Here is a 21,828-nt window from a genome sequence, read left to right as displayed (position 1 = left end):
CAATTTTTACAAACAGAAAACCGACTCACCAAAAAACATGAAAAGATGTTCAATTGCAATGAAACTGAAATGAAAACAATGCCCTATTTCATACCCATCAAATTGGCATAAATTTTAAATTATGACAATACCCAGTGTTAATCGAGAATATGGAACAGAGGCTTGACTTCCACTGCTGGTGGGAGTAAAATGTTCCACAAAATACATGAAAGAACAATCCAGTATTATTTAAAATTTTGCAACTTTGCACTATATACATTTTTAATAAAGGATTCCTCTTCAAGATACAATCCATGTAGAATCTCTCACTCTTATGAACAAGAAAACATGGATAAGAATTCTCACTGCAGTGTTGTCTGTAACAGCAAAAAAAACTGCAAAAAACTTCATGTTCATTAATAGGATAATGAGTTAAAAAACGTGGACTATTACACAGCTTTTAAAATTAATGAACTAGCGCTACAAACATCAATATGCATAACTCTCCCAAAAGTGCTAAATGACAAGTTGAAAATGACTACAAAGAGTATTTTTTTATGAAGTTTAAAAACATGTAAAACAATACATATATTTACATGTTTAGTATATATTATAACATAGTTTTTTTTAATCTTTTTAGAGAGTGTTTACTGTAAGAAGACAGGAAAAAGAATAGTATCAAGTAGTTATTAAATACAGGTAATAATTCCCATTGTATCTTGAATGTTTTCCTAAGAAAACAAGAATGCTGCTAAGTCGTTTCAGTTGTGTCCGACTCTGTGCGACCCCATAGACGGCAGCCCACCAGGCTCTGCCGTCCCTGGGATTCTCCAGACAAGAACACTGGAGTGGGTTGCCATTTCCTTCTCCAATGCATGAAAGTGAAAAGTGAAAGTGAAGTCGCTCAGTCATGTCCGACTCTTTACAACCCCCTGGACTGCAGCCTACCAGGCTCCTCCGTCCATGGGATTTTCAAGGCAAGAGTAGTGGAGTGGGTCGCCATTGCCTTCTCCAAAGAAAACAAGAATAAAGTGTGACAAATGTTAGGATTCGACAGAGGTGATAGATAGGAATAGAAGTTTACATTATATTCTATGCTTTATGCTAAAAATATCTTATTGTTTAAAAAATTACAAAATATATCAATTATAATTTATAACTAGATTTTTGGTACCACGTGAGCAAAAGAAAGTATAGGGGAAAAAAAAAACTGATGGTTAAGGCTACCATTCTCACCTATAATCGAAAATTTTTTTAATTTTAACTTTTTACAAAGATTATAACCACTCCATGTGTTCAAGAATTGCCCTAACTACATAAATGTAATGAATTTAAACATATAAAGTAAATTTGTATTATCAGAGAGCTATCAACATCTATTTTTATATTAGGGTTTCTTATAAAATTTCATTGGAGAAAAAAATTCCATGCAGAAAATCGTAAGCCACCTCACTGTCAAGTTATTTGAACACAACACAAGCCAAAGACAGCAATACATACATTCAAATTTTATTTGAAAAAGTCTCCTTATAGATACAGTTCATACTTCAATCCACTGTGTCTGAAAAGTTTTTATAGAGGCAGAGTTTAAGCTCAGCTTTGTGGAACACAATTAAGTATATCTCTTAAGGAAGGAGATACCAAGAGTTGGTGAAAAAGCAAAAATCTATCAGTGAACAGTAAAAGGCATAGAGGCGGAGACTGGTAAGAAAGACTGCCTGACTTGGGTAAGGAGAAAAAAAGATATGCAAATAAGAACTGGAGTTAGGGAGCAGAACAGTCATGATTCGGGAACCAATGTCATGAGACTGGAAAAAATTGATAGAGAATATAAGGAAATGACATCAGTCCTTTTAACACTATCACTAAATCTTGCTATTGTTGACTGTGTCCCTCATGTTTTACTTTCTCTTTGGAATCCCCTAAAAAGGTTGCCCTAACCAGGCTCCACCTCAGGAAACCTACACTCCCCCTTCAAGAGAAGACTCAGGGGTGGGGGTCAGCGGAGGGATACATGTGGATATTTTCTCAGCACAGCTTCAGAGAAATCTTATTCAACAAAACAAACAGTAAATCCAGATTAGAAGAATTCCAGTAAGTATTTAAAGAGCTCTAATGCTAGGTATGGTATACCTAGCATATCCTTCAGGATTCATAGGTTTTGACTTCAAGATAAAAATGGGAACTTGCCAGAGCTTTTTACCTCCTAGACTTTGACCTGCTTCCATCTGACAAGTCAAATACCATCGACTCACGATTGCCTTCTTGGACATCATGACTTACTACAGCCTTTTGCCTCGAGCAAAGGATTTCTTCTCCACATGAATGATATCAGAAAGACTGTGCACCCTCTGATGAGACTGCACCAACCAAAGGAAGGTAGTTTCAACTTTCAGTTAATTATAAAATGACCATATCATACACATGGTAAGAGGTGGTTACTCCCTGCAGGTTTAAGTACTGTCAGGAAAGCAGGGGAAGGCAGAAGGCAATGGCACCCCACTCCAGTACTCCTGCCTGGAAAATCCCATGGATGGAGGAGCCTGGTAGGCTGCAGTCCATGGGGTCGCTAAGAGTCGGGCACGACTGAGCGACTTCACTTTCACTTTTCACCTTCATGCATTGGAGAAGGAAATGGCAACCCACTCCAGTGTTCTTGCCTGGAGAATCCCAGGGACAGGGGGAGCCTGGTGGGCTGCCGTCTATGGGATCGCACAGAGTCAGACACGACTGAAGCGACTTAGCAGCAGTAGCAGCAGCAGGAAAGCAGGGAGAGAGAGAGGCTAGCTGTCAACGCCCGTACAGATAAAATGTACACCTGAAGGTCCTTGTCTTCTTTTCAGGGAAAATAACTGTTGTAAATAGAGGGAAAATATAAAGCATTGCCTGTATTTCTAGGATTGTATTTCTCACATTGTATTACAATTTTTTAATTTTTACTTCTTTTTCGCTGCTCTGGTCTCTCGTTGCTGTCTGTGGGCTTTCTCTAGCGGTGGAGAGTGGGGGCCGCGCTTCCTGGTGGTGCATGGGCTTCTCATTTGTGCTGGCTTCTCTTGTTGCAGTAGTTGCAGCTCGCAGGCTCTAGAGCACAGGCTCAGTAGCTGTGGCACACAGGATTAGCTTCTCCATCACATGTGGAACCTTCCTGGACCATAGATCAAACCTGTGTCTCCTGCATTGCAGGCAGATTCTTATCCACCAGGGAAGTCCCGACAATTATCTTTTTATATGTGTATGAATCCACCATTACAGAGAGAGTTGCTTGAGGGAACACAGTCTGTTTATTAAATTTGTGTCCCCAGAACTTAACACAATTTCTGGTGCACAGTAACCACTCATGCCTATTTGTTAAATGAAAGGTAAACAAGGCAGTGACAAAAAAGAAACAATGATAATAAAAATCTGACTGAATCAAAGACAGCACAGGTGAAAAGGACAATGACATTGCAAAGGAACATTCCTGTGGACATTTCAAGTTAAATAATGACTTGCGTGTCATAGTACTTTAATTTCAAATTAAAGAAGGCTTTAAGCTTTCAAAGAGCAATATATAATTTTCCTTCTATGATAGAGATATAAAGTCAATTTGAAATCCTAAATCATACCATTTTCTCTATTAATTCCAACCACTTGCCTAAAAGAAGTTTACAATCAAGCTTTCTATTTTATTTTTAAACTGTCTTTTGGATACTGACTTCCAGTCAGTCATACTTAAGTTAACAAATAAGTGCCTGAAGCTTTGGCTGATGGCACTGCCCATTAAATAATCTATACATGGTTTTGTTCTGTTTTGTTTTTTTGTCTGAAGAGCAGTGCTTCTTTTACTACAGCAGTACTGAACTGTGATCTACTAAACCATGTTGGAACCTCAGGAGCCACTGAGGGGGAGGTTTAGAAAAGCAACTAGGCTTACTTTCACTAGAGAAGTTTTCAATCAGAAAACAATAGGCTTCCAGGAAAAATCTCCCTTGAAGAGTTCCACAGTTTTTAAGTTTGAAAATCATTTGTCTTATCCTAGTTTGCTTTTTTCTTTTTTAAAACTGTGACAAAACAAAAGTCTTCACAACAACAATAAAAAGTGTAGGTCTCACTGCAAGGAAGAAGACATCATTAGGTGTTCCAAAGGCAGAGGCTGTGAGCCTCAACGTGATGCTTCCGAGATTTAGACCAGTCACCAATGTTCAACTACCAAGAAAAAAAGCTGAATGAAATTATGGAAATACATACTTGAAAACTACGAGGGTCAAAATATATAAAACCGTCTAGCTCTCTGGAAATAGAAAATACTTATTAGACTTTTGAACAAGCACTTTTGGAATCACAAACCAAAATAGGGCACTTTCTAGACCTTCCCCATAATGAGAAAATTGTAACTATGAAACAGGTGCAATACTGTGTGATGTGCAATATTCAGTATGACTGGCAATTTTCAGCCATGCGTTTCATTACAGTAAATCCTAAAACTCTACCTACAGTTAACTGCTGCTACAAAAATATCAATATTTACTTTAGTCAGCTTCAGTTACTGCTTTTCTAATGCCACAAGTAAGTTCTCATACCCAGTCCATCTTTTTCTCACTCCATAATCACTGAAGACTCCTCAACAAGTAAAATATCAGCTGTTTTGGACTATTTTGAAATCTTGGGGTTTTCCTTTTCATAACGTAAGACAGACACCTTATAGCACTTGCGCCATCCATGGGTAGAGTAACACTTCCAACTACCGTAAATGCTATCACCGCTCGGACGCATCTGGATATAAGCGAGGTAAAACACCTTCCTTCTACTGAACAGGAACAAGTTTAAGTCTCTAAGTGTTGAGTGCCCTACACAACAGCGTCTGCTGCACCATTTCCTAAGCACGAGGCAGGGGACTGGAGGGCCGGGGGACACAAGACTCAACCAGCTCTAGTGGGAGCTGAAAGTTTGTGTCATCAACTCCTCCACCGCTCAATTAGTGCAGTCTCCAGAGAGCCCCAGGCTCCTCCCTATTCCTGAGTTTGGCGAGGGGAATGGTTCTTTTTCGAGGTCCCCAACCTCAGGTGGGCTAGAGACACGCCCCAAGCCGCTGGGGACGCGCCGAGGTTGCCCACCCTCTCAAAAAAATCCTGGCTGCCTCGGAGCGGCGGCGCCGCCCCCTTTCCTAGGCTTTCCAGTTCCCAGAGTCGCCACCGCCCACTTTCTAGCACAACAAACAGCGGCCCAGGGCCGGGCCCAGCACTTACCCACATCTTGCTCGAAAGGGTTGGCGGTGAACAGAGGCATCTCGCCGGTGCCCGAGCCTTCCTCGCTGCGATCACGCAGAGGCTCGGCAGCTGCTCGGGGCTGGAGGACCCGCGGCCGCGGCTTCCTAGACGTCTAGCTCGGCCCCGACCACGTCCCAGCACTTCCGCCACCGCATCTGCCTGGCTCCCGCCTGATGGGCCAGCTCCCGGTCCGCGCTCCGCCCTCAACTCTCCTCCTGGGGAGAGGTCCCGCCAGCCGCTGGCATCTTCTCAGCGCCCCTGTGTCCGCCGCCCGCGGGGAGGAGGCGGCAGCCCTGGTCCGAAGTTCCAATAAGGGTCAGGCAGCTGCCGCGGCCACCTGTCCATGGCTAGGACCCGCGCAAGCCACGGAGCAGGGGACCTTCGGGGCCGGAAGTCGTAGCGCCTGGGACTGGGCGAAGCCACAGGCCCGGAAGTTGCACTGCAGGTGGCCGCTTTTCTGAGGGTATGGTCGTCCGGGTTTCTCCGCCTAGGGCTGCGGGTTCATACGACCAAGCTCTCTCCAAATTGGTTCCTTTCTAAGCTGTGGTGCCACACGGCCTTGGGGCCGCGGCTGCATTCGCGTCACAGTCCCGTTGCCTTGGAAACGGAAGGAGCCTTGGTAGCGCAGAGAGTCGGCTAAGGGTTTGGTTCCGCCCATGGCGCTTGCAGGGTGGCACTCTCCTCCGGCGCCTAAATTCCGCGGGAATAACCACCCTAGAAGCAGCGGCCGAAGTAACAATGGCTCTGTGCCGACTCCTGTCTTTTCGCTTTCCATCGTGGTCTCGCCATGAGAATACTGCTGGACTCAATTTAGTTCAGTCGCTCAGTCGTGTCCGACTCTTTGCGACCCCATGAACTGCAGCACTCCAGGCTTCCCTTAATCACCAACTCCCGGAGTTTACTCAAACTCATGTCCTTGGAGTCGGTGATGCCATCCAGTCATCTCTTGCTCTGTCGTCCCTTTCTCCTCCTGCCTTCAGTCTTTCCCAGCATCAAGGTCTTTTCCAATGAGTCAGTTCTTGGCATCAGGTAGTCAAGTATTGGAGTTTCAACTTCAGCATCAGTCCTTCTAGTGAATATTCAGGACTGATTTCCTTTAGGATGGACTGGATGGAACTCCTTGCAGTTCAAGGGACTCTCAAGCGTCTTCTCCAACACCACAGTTCAAAATAGTATATATCATAATATATTAGGGCCAATAAATTCTTAATATATAAAAAAAATTCCTAGTATGTCTTGGGACTTCCCCAGTGGCTCAGCGGTTAAGAACCCGCCTGGAATACGGGAGAAATGTGGGTTCCATCCCTGGGTTGGGAAAATCCTCTGGAGGAGGAAATGGCAATTCACTTCAGTATCCTGGGAGATATGAACAGAGGAGCCTAACAAGCTATAGTCCATGGGGTCTCAGAGTTGGAAAGGACCAAGAAACTAAACAATAATAAACAACAATATATAATTTACTTACTATGTTTTCTCTCTCTTTAGAATATAAACTCCATGATTTTGTTCCCTGCTGTATCCCCAGCATTTAAAACAGTGTCCAGCAACTAATAAATACCTTTCAAATAAAGCTCAATAAATACCTTTCAAATGCAACTAAACAGTACTTGGCAACTACCAGTAAACTTAAACCATTAGTTGAAGTGTGAACCCTACCAGAGCTTCCAATTTATCAATGATTATTTTTTTTAATCCTAAAAATGACTTCAGCATTTTAACAACGGGCCAAACAGAACCATTTTACAATCTCTGGTATAAAGATTTGAAACAAAGATGAGAGAACCTTTATACATGGCATAGTTCAGAAAAGTGGTTGCATTTTGTATCATAAAGAGGTTAACAAGGAGGAAACATTTGCAGGTGAAGAGAAGCTGATTTTCAAAAAACATTGAACCTAGGATGTTCAAAATATATCTGGAGATTTTCTAGGTGAATTTGGGATTAAGACAGTGTTGGAATGGAAAATGAGGCTAGATAGACATAAGAGGAAACAGGAAAGAGCCTTAAGGAGCAAGTTAAGAATTTTTAATTTTATCACTGAAGGCACTGGATCATCGATTGTTTAAAGATTTTGAGCAGCAGAGGAGTACACAAAAAGTTTCCAGATACTAACCTGACTGCAGTGTGCATGATATACGTTAAGAAGCAGGCCAGACAGCTAGTTTAGGAGGTACTTAAAGAAGAGATGTTGTAGAGGAGATTGTATTGAGATAAGAGCAAAGGGCTGAGAATTCACCTTTGGAAAGTATTCACATTTTAAAGAGATTCCTTAACTCTTCCACATCTTAATAGCAAATATGCTCAAGAATCTCTAGGTATTTACTTTTCTGTGCCAAGTAACTCCAGTCTCTTGGTGAATCCAATTAAAAAAATACCTAATAGTCACTAAGATCCAGACCCTGTATTAGAAACAGGGAGATACAAAGATAGCTCATTGTTACTTCACCTAATGAAGTTAATGAAGAATTAAAAGATATGTCATTGGCAGTCCACAAGTACAGGTGTGCAAAATTTCTGTAGTACAACCTCTTTTGAGCCCTAGTCTCCCTGATAACAAAATAATCTCATCAATTTCAGATGAATTCAGTCTAGGGTTTTTTGTTAACTGTTGCTGTTATTTTAGGTTTACATTCTACAAATCTATATTTTTAATTCACACCACTTTCTCTGAACATAACAAAATCTATCCCCAGGTATGTTCCAACTCGGCCAGTACAAATTTGGTGAATAACTCTTTATTTTACAAAAGAGTCAGTGCTTCCCCAGTCAGGCCATGAAGAAGAGAGGCACTTGAAACTTGATGCTAGTTATTGGTCTAGAAACACTAAAAGGGGTTGTGGGAAATCTTTTTTTTTTTTTTTTTCCCCTCCCTTGCAAAAGAGTAAGGAACATGACCTCTTTTCAGTACTTCAGAAAATAAGGATTGAGGTAAGCAAAGAAAGCAGGGATTTGATTGGTTCTGGATCAAAAAGGGAAATCTTGAGAAGGGAAGCTCACATCTTGGAAGGCATCTTCCTCAGATGGAGCTTCTCCATGGTCTTCAGGCTACGGAAGCCACTGTACTCTAGAAGGGTCAAGCACACCACTTCTGTGGGTCCAGGATACTGAGGTAATCTATCAGCTCAGAGTTTACAGAGTATCCACCCAGATATCCCCATCATCCTAGATCTCAGGGTCTCATCCTAGATATCCCCATCATCCTAGATCTCAGGGTCTCATCCTTTCCCCTGCAGGGCCCTGACTTTGGTCTACACTCTGCTATGGGTCGTGAATTCAACCTTCTTTTAAGTTCTGCTACTCTCACAATTGGGCCTCCCTGGTGGCTCAGTTGGAAAAGAATCCGCCTGCAATGTGGAAGACCAGAGTTTGATCCCTGGGTTGGGAGAGCATGGCAATCCATTCCAGTATTCTTGCCTGGAGCATCCCCATGGACAGAGAAACCTGGCAGGCTACAGCCCATGGTGTTGCAGAGTTGGACAAAATTGAGCAACTAAACACACTCTCACAATTGCATCCCAGGTGGCTCAGTGATAAAGATCCTGCCTGCCAATGCAGGAGATGCGGGTTCAATCTGTGGGTTTGAGTATTTTTGAAATAAAATTTTTATTTTCAAATAATTTTAGATTTACAAGAAAGTTACAAAGATAGTACAGAGAGGTTTCATTTATTCCTCGCTCCTTTCTCCTGTGGTTAACATCTTACATTTCCATAGTAAATCTGTCAAAACTAAGAAACTAACATTAGCTCATTACTATTAACTAAACCCCAGATTTGTTGGGATTTTACCAACGTTTACATTAATGGCCTCTTTTTTTTTTTTCCCAGAATCCAATTCTGGTGTGCCAGATGTCCCCAACATCACCACCAGGTTTAATGATTCATTGGGACTCATAGGATTCAGCATATAGTCACCTTCATGACTGTATTTTTTTTTTTTTTACAACTAGAGGATATAAAACAGAATAAGCAAAGGGTAAAGGTACATAGGGTAAAGTCTGGAGTATGGGCTTCCAAGAGTCCTCTCTCAGGGGCGGCACACAGGACTTGCCTAAATCAACCCAAAACTTGTGTGAAATGTCGTCTGCCAGGTAAGCTCATTGCAAATTCAACGCCCAGGGTTTTTTTATTGGGGGCTAGTCACACAGTCACCTTCTACCTAACACCCACCCATACTTCCAGACTCCCAGAAGGAAAGCAGATGTTCAGCATAAACCATATTGTTTGTACAAACACTTCAGGCACCAGGAGTCATCCTTATCAGGGATATTGTGGCAACTTTCCCCAAATCTAAGTTCCCAGATACCAATCAAGGGTCAACCTTGCAAGCAGGATTTTCCCTTTTTTAAATTTATTTTTTATTGAACTACAGTTGAATTACAATGTCATGTTGGTTACTGCTGTACAGCAAAGTGACTCAGTTTTATACACACACACATACATTCTTTTTCATAGTCTTTTTCTTTGTGGTTTATCACAGGATATTGAATATAGTTCCCTGGCTATACAATAGACCTTGCTATTTATCCATTCTATATGTACCAGTTTGCATCTGCTACCCCCAAACTCTCAATTCAACCCACTTCCACTCTATTCCCCTGTGGCAACTACCAGTCTATTCTCTATGTCCCTGATTCTGTTTCTGTTTCATAGATTCATTTATGTCATATTTTAGACTCCACGTGTAAGTGATATCAATATTTGCCTTTCTTTTCTGATTTATTTCACTTAATATGATAATCTCTAGTTGCTTTTTAAAAATGTAACTCTAATTGACTTACAATACTGTGTTAGTCTTGGGTGTACAGCTTCAGACTCTTTTCCGTTAGTATAGTTTATGACAAGATATTGATTATGGTTACTTGCACTATACAATAAATCCTTGTTGTTGATTTACTTTATATAATGGCCTGACAAGCAGGCCTTTCTAAGGATTGCAGTCTCAGACCTGCTAGGCTAACCCTTTTCTGCAATCAGGAGTTTCACAATTCATGTAAGTTGTCATACCTCCCCTAGTCTCCTCAGATTTTTGACAGTCTCTCGGTCTTTCCCTGCTTTTCACAACCTTAGCAGTCTTGAGAAGTGCTGACCGGATATCCTGTAAACTATCCCTGAATCTAAGTTTGTCTAATGTCTTTCTCATGCTTAGATGAGTGTTGTGGGATTTTGGAAAGAAAATCACAAAGGTGGAGTGTCCTCATCACATTACTGTAATGAGTACATGGTGTCTGGTGATGGCAACTTTTAGCACTTGGTAAATGCAGCATTTGCCAAGTTTCTCCACTTCAAAGTTAATATTTTTCCCTTTCCCTACTCTGTTCTTAGGAAGCAGGTCACAGAGTCTAGTCCACCCTCAAGGGAAAGTGAGGGCCATAAACTTCACCTTCTGTAGAGGGGAGTACTTGTAATAAGCACATTATTGGAATTCTCCTATAAGGAAAATTCATCTCTTCTCTCATATTTACCTATTTATTAAATTGTTTCTATCAATATGAACTCATGTATATTTATCTTATACTTTGGGTTATAATCCAGCAATACGTTTTGTTGCCGTTGTGTTTGTTTTTGCTTAAAGTGTTCCAGCTTTGGTCGTTGGGAGCTCTTTCAGTTGACTTCTATGTCCCTCTGATGTGTCACTATTTTTTTTTTTTTTTTTTTTGAGCATTTCTTTACTTTCTGGTGCTACAAGATGCTCTAGGCTAATCTTGTATGTTCTCTGCGGTAGTCTTAGAATCAAATATTTCTCAAAGACAAGCTGGTTCTGACACTCTCTCTAAAGGCTTCCATAGAAGATTCCTAGCTTTCATGATGTGCCTTGAGTAGAGAGCTGCCTAACCTGAGCTTGTCATTTCCTCCCTGTAGCACTGTAACAATAGTTAACAACAACCAGCTAGTTCCACAGTTTTTATAATTCTCTTCACCTCTCTCAAGGGCTTCCCTGTTGGCTCAGATGATAAAGAACCTGCCTGCTGTGTGGGAGACCCAAGTTCAATCATGAGTTGGGAAGATCCCCTGGAGAAGGGAATGGCTACCCATTCGTAGAGAATTCTTTCCTAGAGAATTCCAAGGACAGGGACTACACTCCACAGGGTCATGAACCCTCAGACATGACTGAGCAACTGACACTTTCATACTTTTCACCTCTTTCAAATGTTAGAGCTTCTTTCATACTTTTTACCTCTTTCAAATGTTAGAGCTTCTTTCATACTTTTCACCTCTTTCAAATGTTAGAAGCCAGTGTATGCCCTTCTACCTGTACCCAAATCCAGTTTACCATGATCTTCATAATTGTGAAGTTACAGAAGTAGTTCTCAACATTTGGCATCAGAACTACTTGGAGAGCTTGTTAAAAACACAGATTTCTGGAGCCTCCTGCAGAGTTTCTGATACAGTAAGTCTTGTGTGGAGCACAACCTAACCCCTAGCCAGGTAAACATAAAACCTCACGAAAAAGCCCTGTTCTCAGTTCATTTTACCCAGTATGTCATGTCTGGCTTTTGACCAAAATTCACAAGGCATATTAGAAGACAAAAAGCCAAAACAAAACAGTTTGAAGAACAACATCAGAACTAGACTTAGACATGGCACGGATGTTAAACATTTCTTCAAACTCACAGATTCTTTGACAATGTCCAGTCTACTTATAAGCACATTAAAGACATTCTTCATTTCCATTATAGTATGTCTGATTTCTGGGCTTCCCAGGTGGCTCACTGGTAAACAATCCTGCCAATGCAGGAGACCGGGCCTTGTTCCCTGGGTTGAGAAGGTCTTCTGGAGGAGAAAATGGCAACATGCTCCAGTATTCTTGCCTGAACAATCCCATGGATAGAGAAGGTTGGTGGGCTATTCTTGCCTGAACAATCCCATGGATAGAGGAGCCTGGTGGGCTACAGTCCATGAAGTTGCAGAGAGTCAGATATGACTGAGCACGCACTCACATTTTTATTTGATTTCTGTGTTTCCTTTTCATTCCTTAGAATTTCCATTTCTCTGCCTAAATTACTCACCTGTTCTTGTATGCTGTCCACTTTTCCCATTAGTGCCTTAGCATGTTAATCATAGTTCATCCAAATTACTGATGTGATAATTCTGACATCCCTGACAGATCTGAGTCTAGTTCTGACAATTGTTTATCTAGCTAAATGTTAGGCTGTGTTTACCATTTGCTGTAGCTGTAGGTGTCAGAGACTTAATTTCCTCTGGTGTTCTTGTTTTTGTCTGTCCTGTTGTCTTTGGGTTCCTGAGAGACTTAAACACAATCTGAGATATGTAGCTTTCACTTGTAGTCCTCATCACAGGAGCCCTGTTGATGTGGTGAGGTGTTGGGGGAGGGGATGTATTCTAAGGTGCTATAATTGAGTCTCAGTCTTCACTGAGCTTGTGTGTCTGGGCTGGGACTAGGTAAAGAGTGCTTCTCAGGTTTACCTCTTCTCTTAGGTGAGACAGGAAGGCTAGGGGCGGGGCTGGAGCTGGGGGGTTCCCTTCTGCCAAGTGGGTGGTGGTGGTTGTTCAGTCACTAAATCATATCCGACTCTTGCGACCCCATGGACTGTAGCATCCCAGGCTTCCCTGTCTTTCACTATCTCCCAGAGTTTGCTCAAACTCATGTCCATTGAGTCAGCGATGCCATCCCACCATCTCATTCTGTCACCCCGTTCTCCTCGTGTCCTCAATCTTTCCCAGCATCAGGGTCTTTTCCAATGAGTCAGCTTTTCACATCAGGTGGACAAAGTATTGGAGCTTCAGCATCAGTCCTTCTAATGAATATTCAGCGTTGATTTCCTTTAGGATTGATTGGTTTGATTTCCTTGTTGTCCAAGGGACTCTCAAGAGTCTTCTCCAGCACTACAGTTCAAAAGCATCAATTCTTCGGCTCTCAGCCTTCTTTATGGTCCAACTCTCACATCCATACATGACTACTGGAAAAGCTGTAGCTTTCATTATACAGACCTTTGTTGACAAAATGATGTCTCTGCTTTTTAATACACTGTCTAGGTTTGTCATAGCTTTCTTAGGCTCTGATAAACCCCTAGTTGGTTAGAATCTGGTAAAATAGTTTCTTTTGAGGTCAGACTTCCTTAAGAAGAACAGAATGCTTTGAGCTTACTTCAATATGGTTACTTTTCCCCTCCCTCTGTCAGAAGCAAAAGGGGATTTTCTCTGATTTTCATTATGGGAATCTGATAGGGCTCCTGGGGCTAAAGGTTACAAAAATGTGGGTGCCTCCCTATTACTGGGTCCTCCTGGAGTGTTTAACTCTCACGCTTGTCTGCGGCAAGCCTCCAGCAGTTCATCAATTACAGTTCAGGTTTTCCTACCTCAGCACTGGTTGTGGCAGGGCCTTCTGCTCTAGTTAAGTTGTGATTCTCTATGTCTGCCTGTCTTTCCAACTTTAGGGCAGCAGTTTGCCCTGTGACTTCAGTTCTCTGATGGACCTAAGAAGAGTTGTTGATTTTAAGTTCAGTGATTTTCTTCCTGTTATGTGGACCAGGGTGACAACTCCTAAGCTCCTTAGATTCTGGACTAGAAAGTGGAAATTGGCTTTTGTCTGCCTCTTTTCTGTCACAAGCATGATATTTTGGACCAACATACTAGAAACCTTTGAAGAAGCTCTAACTCTGCTTCTATTTTTCCAATTTTTAAAAACACAGTTGTTTCACTTCTTTCTTAAAAATTGTTGCTGTCCACTCGCTCCCTCTCCCTGGCATCACCTCTGTTCTCTCCCAGGCTCTCTCTTTTCCTCCACGCCTTCTAATTCTTCCCTTTGAGACAGGGCATCCATTGTAGGGGAGTGAGGAGGGGTCTGGGATGAACTTCATGCTCTGTTAACTGAGTTTTTTTTTTTTTTTTTTTTTTTACTTTGAGTACTAAAACAATTTTGTTTTATTAGTTCATCAAGATGAATCTTTAGTTCAGCAGAAATCATTAGTGTTTGTGCTTGCTAAGTAGTACATCTGTCACAAAACTACAAGTCTTCTTTTTGGATTTAGATTTTCAGTGTAACTAACATATTTATTGATTACTTACATTATAATTTGGAAAGTGCCACCTCCCACCCATTTTGGTCCTGATACTTTGAAAATGACTAGTGTTAAGTTGGGTTGAAAAACAGATACACTGTGCTAAAGTGAAAGCAATCGTGATAAATAATAATAGTTATATTTATTGGGCACTTACTGTGTATACCCTGGAGAAGGCAATGGCACCCCACTCCAGTACTCTTGCCTGGAAAATCCCATGGACGGAGGAGCCTGGTGGGCTGCAGTCTATGGGGTCGCCAAGAGTCGGACAAGACTGAGCGACTTCACTTTCACTTTTCACTTTCATGCGTTGGAGAAGGCAATGGCACCCCACTCCAGTACTCTTGCCTGGAAAATCCCATGGACGGAGGAGCCTGGTAGGCTGCAGTCCATGGGGTCGAAAAAAGTCGGGCACGACTGAGCGACTTCACTTTCACTTTACTGTGTATACCAAGTACTGTTCTAAGTACTTTCTAATTGCTGTCTCATTTAATTCTCAGAACAACCCTCTGAGAATTGTTATTCTACAGATAAAAAGACAGATGCATAGAGAGGTTAAGTAACTTTTCTGTGGTCACACAGCTGACAAGTGATAGAGTCGGTATTGAGATACAAATGGACTACCCAGAATCTACATTCTTTTTCTTGACTGCCTGTCTTAACATCACTCTTACTGCTCTACATCTGAGAAGATACAATTAGATCTCTAATATAACCATATCCCAGGTGCAGAGAATGCTTTGGGGTGGGGGGAAGATTTTATTAGATCAATACAGGGCATTTTTTTAAATTGGAGGGGAGTTGCTTTACAATATTGCCTTAGTTTCTGGTGTACAACAACGCGAATAGCTATTTGTTGTTAAGTCGCTAAGTTGTGTCCGAATCCTTGCAACCCCATGGACTGCAGCACGCCAGGCTCCCCCGTCCTTCACTGTCTCCTGGGGTTTGTTTATTTATTTATTTATTTTTTCTTTTCTAAATTTTTAAAAGAAAATCCATCCTGAACCCTCCTCCCTCCTCCCTCCCCATACCATCCCTCTGGGTCGTCCCAGTGCACCAGTCCCAAGCATCCAGCATCGTGCATTGAACCTGGACTGGCATCTCATTTCATACATGACATTTCACATGTTTCAATGCCATTCTCCCAAATCTTGCCACCCTCTCCCTCTCCCACAGAGTCCATAAGCCTGTTCTATACATCAGTGTCTCTTTTGCTGTCTCGTATACAGGGTTATCGTTACCATCTTTCTAAATTCCATATATATGCATTAGTATACTGTATTGGTGTTTGTCCTTCTGGCTTACTTCACTCTGTATAATAGGCTCCAGTTTCATCCACCTCATTAGAACTGATTAAAATGTATTCTTTTTAATGGCTGAGTAATACTCCATTGTGTATATGTACCACTGCTTTCTTATCCATTCATCTGCTGATGGACATCTAGGTTGCTTCCATGTCCTGGCTATTATAAACAGTGCTGCGATGAACATTGGGGTACACGTGTCTCTTTCCCTTCTGGTTTCCTCAGTGTGTATGCCCAGCAGTGGGATTGCTGGATCATAAGGCAGTTCTATTTCCAGTTTTTTAAGGAATCTCCACACTGTTCTCCATAGTGGCTGTACTAGTTTGCATTCCCACCAACAGTGTAAGAGGGTTCCCTTTTCTCCACACCCTCTCCAGCATTTATTATTTGTAGACTTTTGGATCGCAGCCATTCTGACTGGTGTGAAATGGTATCTCATAGTGGTTTTGATTTGCATTTCTCTGATAATGAGTGATGTTGAGCATCTTTTCATGTGTTTGTTAGCCATCTGTATGTCTTCTTTGGAGAAATGTCTATTTAGATCTTTGGCCCATTTTTTGATTGGGTCATTTATTTTTCTGGAGTTGAGCTGGAGGAGTTGCTTGTATATTTTTGAGATTAGTTGTTTGTCGGTTGCTTCATTTGCTATTATTTTCTCCCATTCCACCCATTTATGATAAAAACTCTCCAGAAAGCAGGAATAGAAGGAACATACCTCAACATAATAAAAGCTATATATGACAAACCCACAGCAAACATTATCCTCAATGGTGAAAAATTGAAAGCATTTCCTCTAAAGTCAGGAACAAGACAAGGGTGCCCACTTCCACCATTACTATTCAACATAGTTTTGGAAGTTTTGGCCACAGCAATCAGAGCAGAAAAAGAAATAAAAGGAATCCAAATTGGAAAAGAAGAAGTAAAACTCTCACTATTTGCAGATGACATGATCCTCTACATAGAAAACCCTAAAGACTCCACCAGAAAATTACTAGAATTAATCAATGATTATAGTAAAGTTGCAGGATATAAAATCAACACACAGAAATCCCTTGCATTCCTATACACTAATAATGAGAAAACAGAAAGAGAAATTAAGGAAACAATTCCATTCACCATTGCAACGAAAAGAATAAAATACTTAGGAATATATCTACCTAAAGAAACTAAAGACCTATATATAGAAAACTATAAAACACTGGTGAAAGAAATCAAAGAGGACACTAATAGATGGAGAAATATACCATGTTCATGGATTGGAAGAATCAATATAGTGAAAATGAGTATACTACCCAAAGCAATTTATAGATTCAATGCAATCCCTATCAAGCTACCAACGGTATTCTTCACAGAGCTAGAACAAATAATTTCACAATTTGTATGGAAATACAAAAAACCTCGAATAGCCAAAGCGATCTTGAGAAAGAAAAATGGAACTGGAGGAATCAACCTACCTGACTTCAGGCTCTACTACAAAGCCACAGTTATCAAGACAGTATGGTACTGGCACAAAGACAGAAATATAGATCAATGGAACAAAATAGAAAGCCCAGAGATAAATCCACGCACATATGGACACCTTATCTTTGACAAAGGAGGCAAGAATATACAATGGATTAAAGACAATCTCTTTAACAAGTGGTGCTGGGAAATCTGGTCAACCACTTGTAAAAGAATGAAACTAGAACACTTTCTAACACCATATACAAAAATAAACTCAAAATGGATTAAAGATCTCAACGTAAGACCAGAAACTATAAAACTCCTAGAGGAGAACATAGGCAAAACACTCCCTGACATACATCACAGCAGGATCCTCTATGACCCACCTCCCAGAATATTGGAAATAAACAAATGGGACCTAATTAAACTTAAAAGCTTCTGCACATCAAAGGAAACTATTAGCAAGGTGTTAACTGAGTCTTTAACCCACAGGCTACATCTCTCCCAGAGTGGGAGCCTTTTTCTTCTCAAGACATCTCATGGGCTAGCCTAACCCTGCATCCAAAACCAACGTAATTCTCCAGAAGCAACAGCTTTATGATTTTGTTCCCTTACTTGAGAAACTCTGGATTTTACCTGCCACAGAAAGTTCATTCTGGGCTGTCATTGTCCCTGGTAAATAACTCAATTTTCCCCTATCCAGTAAACCTTATTTTCCATGGATTAAAGCATCAGTTTTTGGAGTCAGAGGAAATTTCAAATCATGGCCTTGCCACTGACTATGTGACTTTGGGAAAATACTTAAGTTCTAGGAACTCAGATTTCTTATTTGTGAATATATGCTTCTTAAGTTTGCTATGAAGATTAAATGGGATCATCAGAGCTTTTTGCATAGTATGTGGTCAGTAGCACTTACAACCTTTACAAAAGAATTTTTTGCAATGATAGATGTGTTTTATAATTGCACTGTTCAGTACAGTAGCCACTAGGCATCTGTGGCTATTGATCTCTTGAAAAGATGCTGAATTTTAAATTTTATTTCATTTTAGCTAATTAACACTGAGTAGCCACATGTGGCTAGTGGCTAGTGTTTAAGACAGAGCTAGCACTAGTCAACATTGTGAAAATCAGTTGAAGGAAATAGAGGTGTCTTTTGTATGTATTATTTATGTCTCATGATACTTCTCTTTCCAAAAATACATGCTTCTTTCTTTCACCCATCTTCATCTTTTACCTCTTTTCATTTTTCATATCTGGAAATTTAAGACCCAGTTCAACACCCACATTCTGAAGAAGCATTCCTTAGTTGGTCCCAGTTCATGTCTTTCACTTGGTTCATTTATTGAACTAATGGTGAACGCTGCACTTCATTTTCCCCTCACCTAGCTTGTGTAGTAGTTGTAACTCCATAAGAGCACAATATAAGGATCTGTGTGGTTTTTGACTCTGTGCCCCTTCACAGCAATTAAATGCCCATTACTTAAAATATGTGAACACTGCATTGTGAACTGTGTATGTCTCCTCCAAATTCATCTGTTGAAATCTAGCCCCCAATGTGATGATATTTGGAGGTGGAGCCATTGGCAGGTAATTACATCAACAGAATGTGGCTGTCATTAATGAGATTAGTGCCATTATAATAGGAGGCCAGAGAGCCTAGCTCACTCTCTTTGTGCCATGCAAGGGTATAATAAATCAGAAGTCTGAAACCCAGAAGACCCTCCCCAGAACCTGACCATACTGGCACCCTGATCTCAGAATTCCAGCCTCCTGAGCTGTGAGAAATAAGATTCTGTTGTTTATAAGCCATGCATTCTCTGACACTTTGAGCCGCTGAGTAACTCTGTGTTTGATTGATTACTTGTCCTTTACTTCTGGGACTCATTCCACTCACATTCCAGTTCCCACCACCAAGTTGGCTGAAAGAAATGCCCAAATATCCAATAAAATACTTAACCTTTTCTAAGTTTGTGGTTCCTTTATCCTCCCCACTCCTGCACAGTGACTAAAAGCATTTTTTTCAGGGACATTACAGTTTTCCTATTTAATTTAGTAAACGTTGGGTGTCTCCTGTTTTCAAAAACCAGTGGCACAGGCAAGAGTTGATGATGGGGGCATGAAAATGATATAAAGCTGCCCTCAAATAAGTTATATTCAGAAGGAGAGAGTGATTTATGAAAATGATCGATTAATGGAGGAGAATACATTGGAAAAAGCAGGGAAATACCAAGTGATGGTGGAATATAGACCACTGGTATTTTGGTATATGGCTATGTAAAACATTTTAATTGCTTACTTGAGGATAGAAGGCACTGGCACCCCACTCCAGTACTCTTGCCTGGAAAATCCCATGGACAGAGGAGCCTGGTAGGCTGCAGTCCATGGGGTCGTTGAGGGTTGGACACGACTGACGACTTCACTTTCACTTTTCACTTTCATGCATTGGAGAAGGAAATGGTGACCCACTCCAGTGTTCTTGCCTGGAGAATCCCAGGGACGGGGGAGCCTGGTGGGCTGCCGTCTATGGGGTTGCACATGACTGATGCGACTTAGCAGCAGCAGCAGCAACCTAACAAATTTGGTGTTTGGAATGCTTCTGATTCTAACTGAGAAATTTTATCTTGAACTAAACTTTCACAAATCAGATAGGTTGAATCCTTAGCAAAATTAAACAGGAAACTATTTATGGACAGTATAGAAAAAAATCATTTTGCAAATCAGTTTATGAAAAATAAAACATGGCTCAACTATAAATAAATAAATAAATTTAAAAATAAAAAATATGTCACAGAAAAAATTTGTTAAGCTTAAAAAAAGAAAAAAATAACATGGAAAAAGTAAAGAATACTCTAAAAGATCATGCTTAAAAGATCAACTAAAAGGGTTGGAGAAGGAAAAAAGATGTATGAATTCACAAAATTCTATGTGTGCACATGTGTATGTTTTTTAAAGAAAAATACTGAGAGGAGGTTTATCTTAAAAGCCCATGGCCGCAAGGCCTAGCTTCATAGGACTCCCAGCAGAACTGGTTGATTCTATTCAGTAACCCTGTTTACTGAAAATACAATTGAAGGAGAAATCTGTATGCAGGTCAGGAAGCAACAGTTAGAACTGGACATGGAACAACAGACTGGTTCCAAATAGGAAAAGGAGTACGTCAAGGCTGTATATTGTCACCCTGTTTATTTAACCTATATGCAGAGTACATCATGAGAAACGCTGGACTGGAAGAAACACAAGCTGGAATCAAGATTGCCGGGAGAAATATCAATAACCTCAGATATACACCACCCTTATGGCAGAAAGTGAAGAGGAACTAAAAAGCCTCTTGATGAAAGTGAAAGTGAAGAGTGAAAAAGTTGGCTTAAAGCTCAACATTCAGAAAACGAAGATCATGGCATGTGGTCCCATCACTTCATGGGAAATAGATGGGGAAACAGTGGAAACAGTGTCAGACTTTATTTTTTGGGGCTCCAAAATCACTGCAGATGATGATTGCAGCCATGAAATTAAAAGACGCTTACTCCTTGGAAGGAAAGTTATGACCAACCTAGAGAGCATATTCAAAAGCAGAGACATTACTTTGCCAACAAAGGTCTGTCTAGTCAAGGCTATGGTTTTTCCTGTGGTCATGTATGGATGTGAGAGTTGGACTGTGAAGAAGGCTGAGCACCAAAGAATTGATGCTTTTAAACTGTGGTGTTGGAGAAGACTCTTGAGAGTCCCTTGGACTGCAAGGAGATCCAACCAGTCCATTCTGAAGGAGATCAGCCCTGGGATTTCTTTGGAGGGAATGATGCTGAAGCTGAAACTCCAGTACTTTGGCCACCTCATGCAAAGCGTTGACTCATTGGAAAAGACTCTGATGCTGGGAGGGATTAGGGGCAGGAGGAAAAGGGGACGACAGAGGATGAGATGGCTGGATGGCATCACTGACTCGATGGACGTGAGTCTGAGTGAACTCCAGGAGTTTGTGATGGACAGGGAGGCCTGGCCTGCTGCGATTCATGGGGTTGCAAAGAGTTGGACACAACTGAGAGACTGAACTGAACTGAACTGATAATGTAATTATGTGCTTCCCTGGTGGCTCAGTGGTAAATAATCCACCTGCCAATGTAGGAGACACCAGTTCAATCCCTGGGTTGGAAAGAAGGAAATGGTAACCCACTCCAGCATTCTTGCCTGGGAAATCCCACGGACAGAGGAGCCTGGTGGGATATAGCCCATAGGTCGCAAGAGTCAGACACGACTTAGCAACTAAACAACAACATAATGTAATTACACCAAAAATTAGCTTAATTTCTACTTCATAATTCACTTACTACTACCACTACTACTACTACTACTACTACTACTACTACTACTACTAAGTTGCTTCAGTCGTGTCCGACTCTGTGCGACCCCACAGATGGCAGTCCACCAGGCTCCCCGTCCCTGGGATTCTCCAGGCAAGAACACTGGAGTGGGTTGCCATTTCCTTCTCCAATGCATGAAAGTGAAAAGTGAAAGTGAAGTCGCTCAGTCGTGTCCGACTCTTTCGAAACCCCATGGACTGCAGCCTACCAGGCTCCTCTGTCTCCCCTCTGAGAATTATTTATTTTTCCCTTAATCATCGTCGTTACCAAGCCCTGCACAGTAGGTGGCAGCATTGCTTCACTTCCTAGCAACAGGACTGGCCTTAACTACAAAATACAGAAGCTAATGTTGAAACCAATTTCAGGGACTCAGTTGGCCAATCAAACATTGCCGTTTCTATCTATCTTAAAAAGTCATATGAATAACACCGCATTATAATAAACCAAATTTGTATACATCCTACATTGAGTTTAATAAAAA

General features: G+C 41.1%; 1 protein-coding gene across 3 annotated transcripts in view; it reads right to left on the bottom strand.

Annotated features, from left to right (window-relative positions):
- STAM2 (signal transducing adaptor molecule 2) overlaps window positions 1–5,596 on the bottom strand; it is a 50,102-nt gene extending 44,506 nt beyond the window's left edge. For 2 of the 3 annotated variants that reach the window (XM_027560684.1, XM_027560690.1), the window contains exon 1: window positions 5,205–5,371. In XM_027560684.1, coding sequence (XP_027416485.1) covers window positions 5,205–5,244 — 40 coding nt within the window. In that variant the 5' untranslated portion in view covers window positions 5,245–5,371. Of the gene's footprint in view, window positions 1–5,204 lie in introns of all 3 variants that reach the window. The other variant, XM_027560676.1, reaches the window with a different exon arrangement.
- Between the last annotated feature and the right edge of the window lie 16,232 nt (window positions 5,597–21,828).

Source organism: Bos indicus x Bos taurus, chromosome 2 (genome assembly GCF_003369695.1).
Source record: "Bos indicus x Bos taurus breed Angus x Brahman F1 hybrid chromosome 2, Bos_hybrid_MaternalHap_v2.0, whole genome shotgun sequence".
Taxonomy (NCBI): Eukaryota; Metazoa; Chordata; class Mammalia; order Artiodactyla; family Bovidae; genus Bos; species Bos indicus x Bos taurus.
The sequence above is the reverse complement of the archived record's forward strand: the minus strand, read 5'-3'. Positions and strand labels throughout refer to the sequence as shown.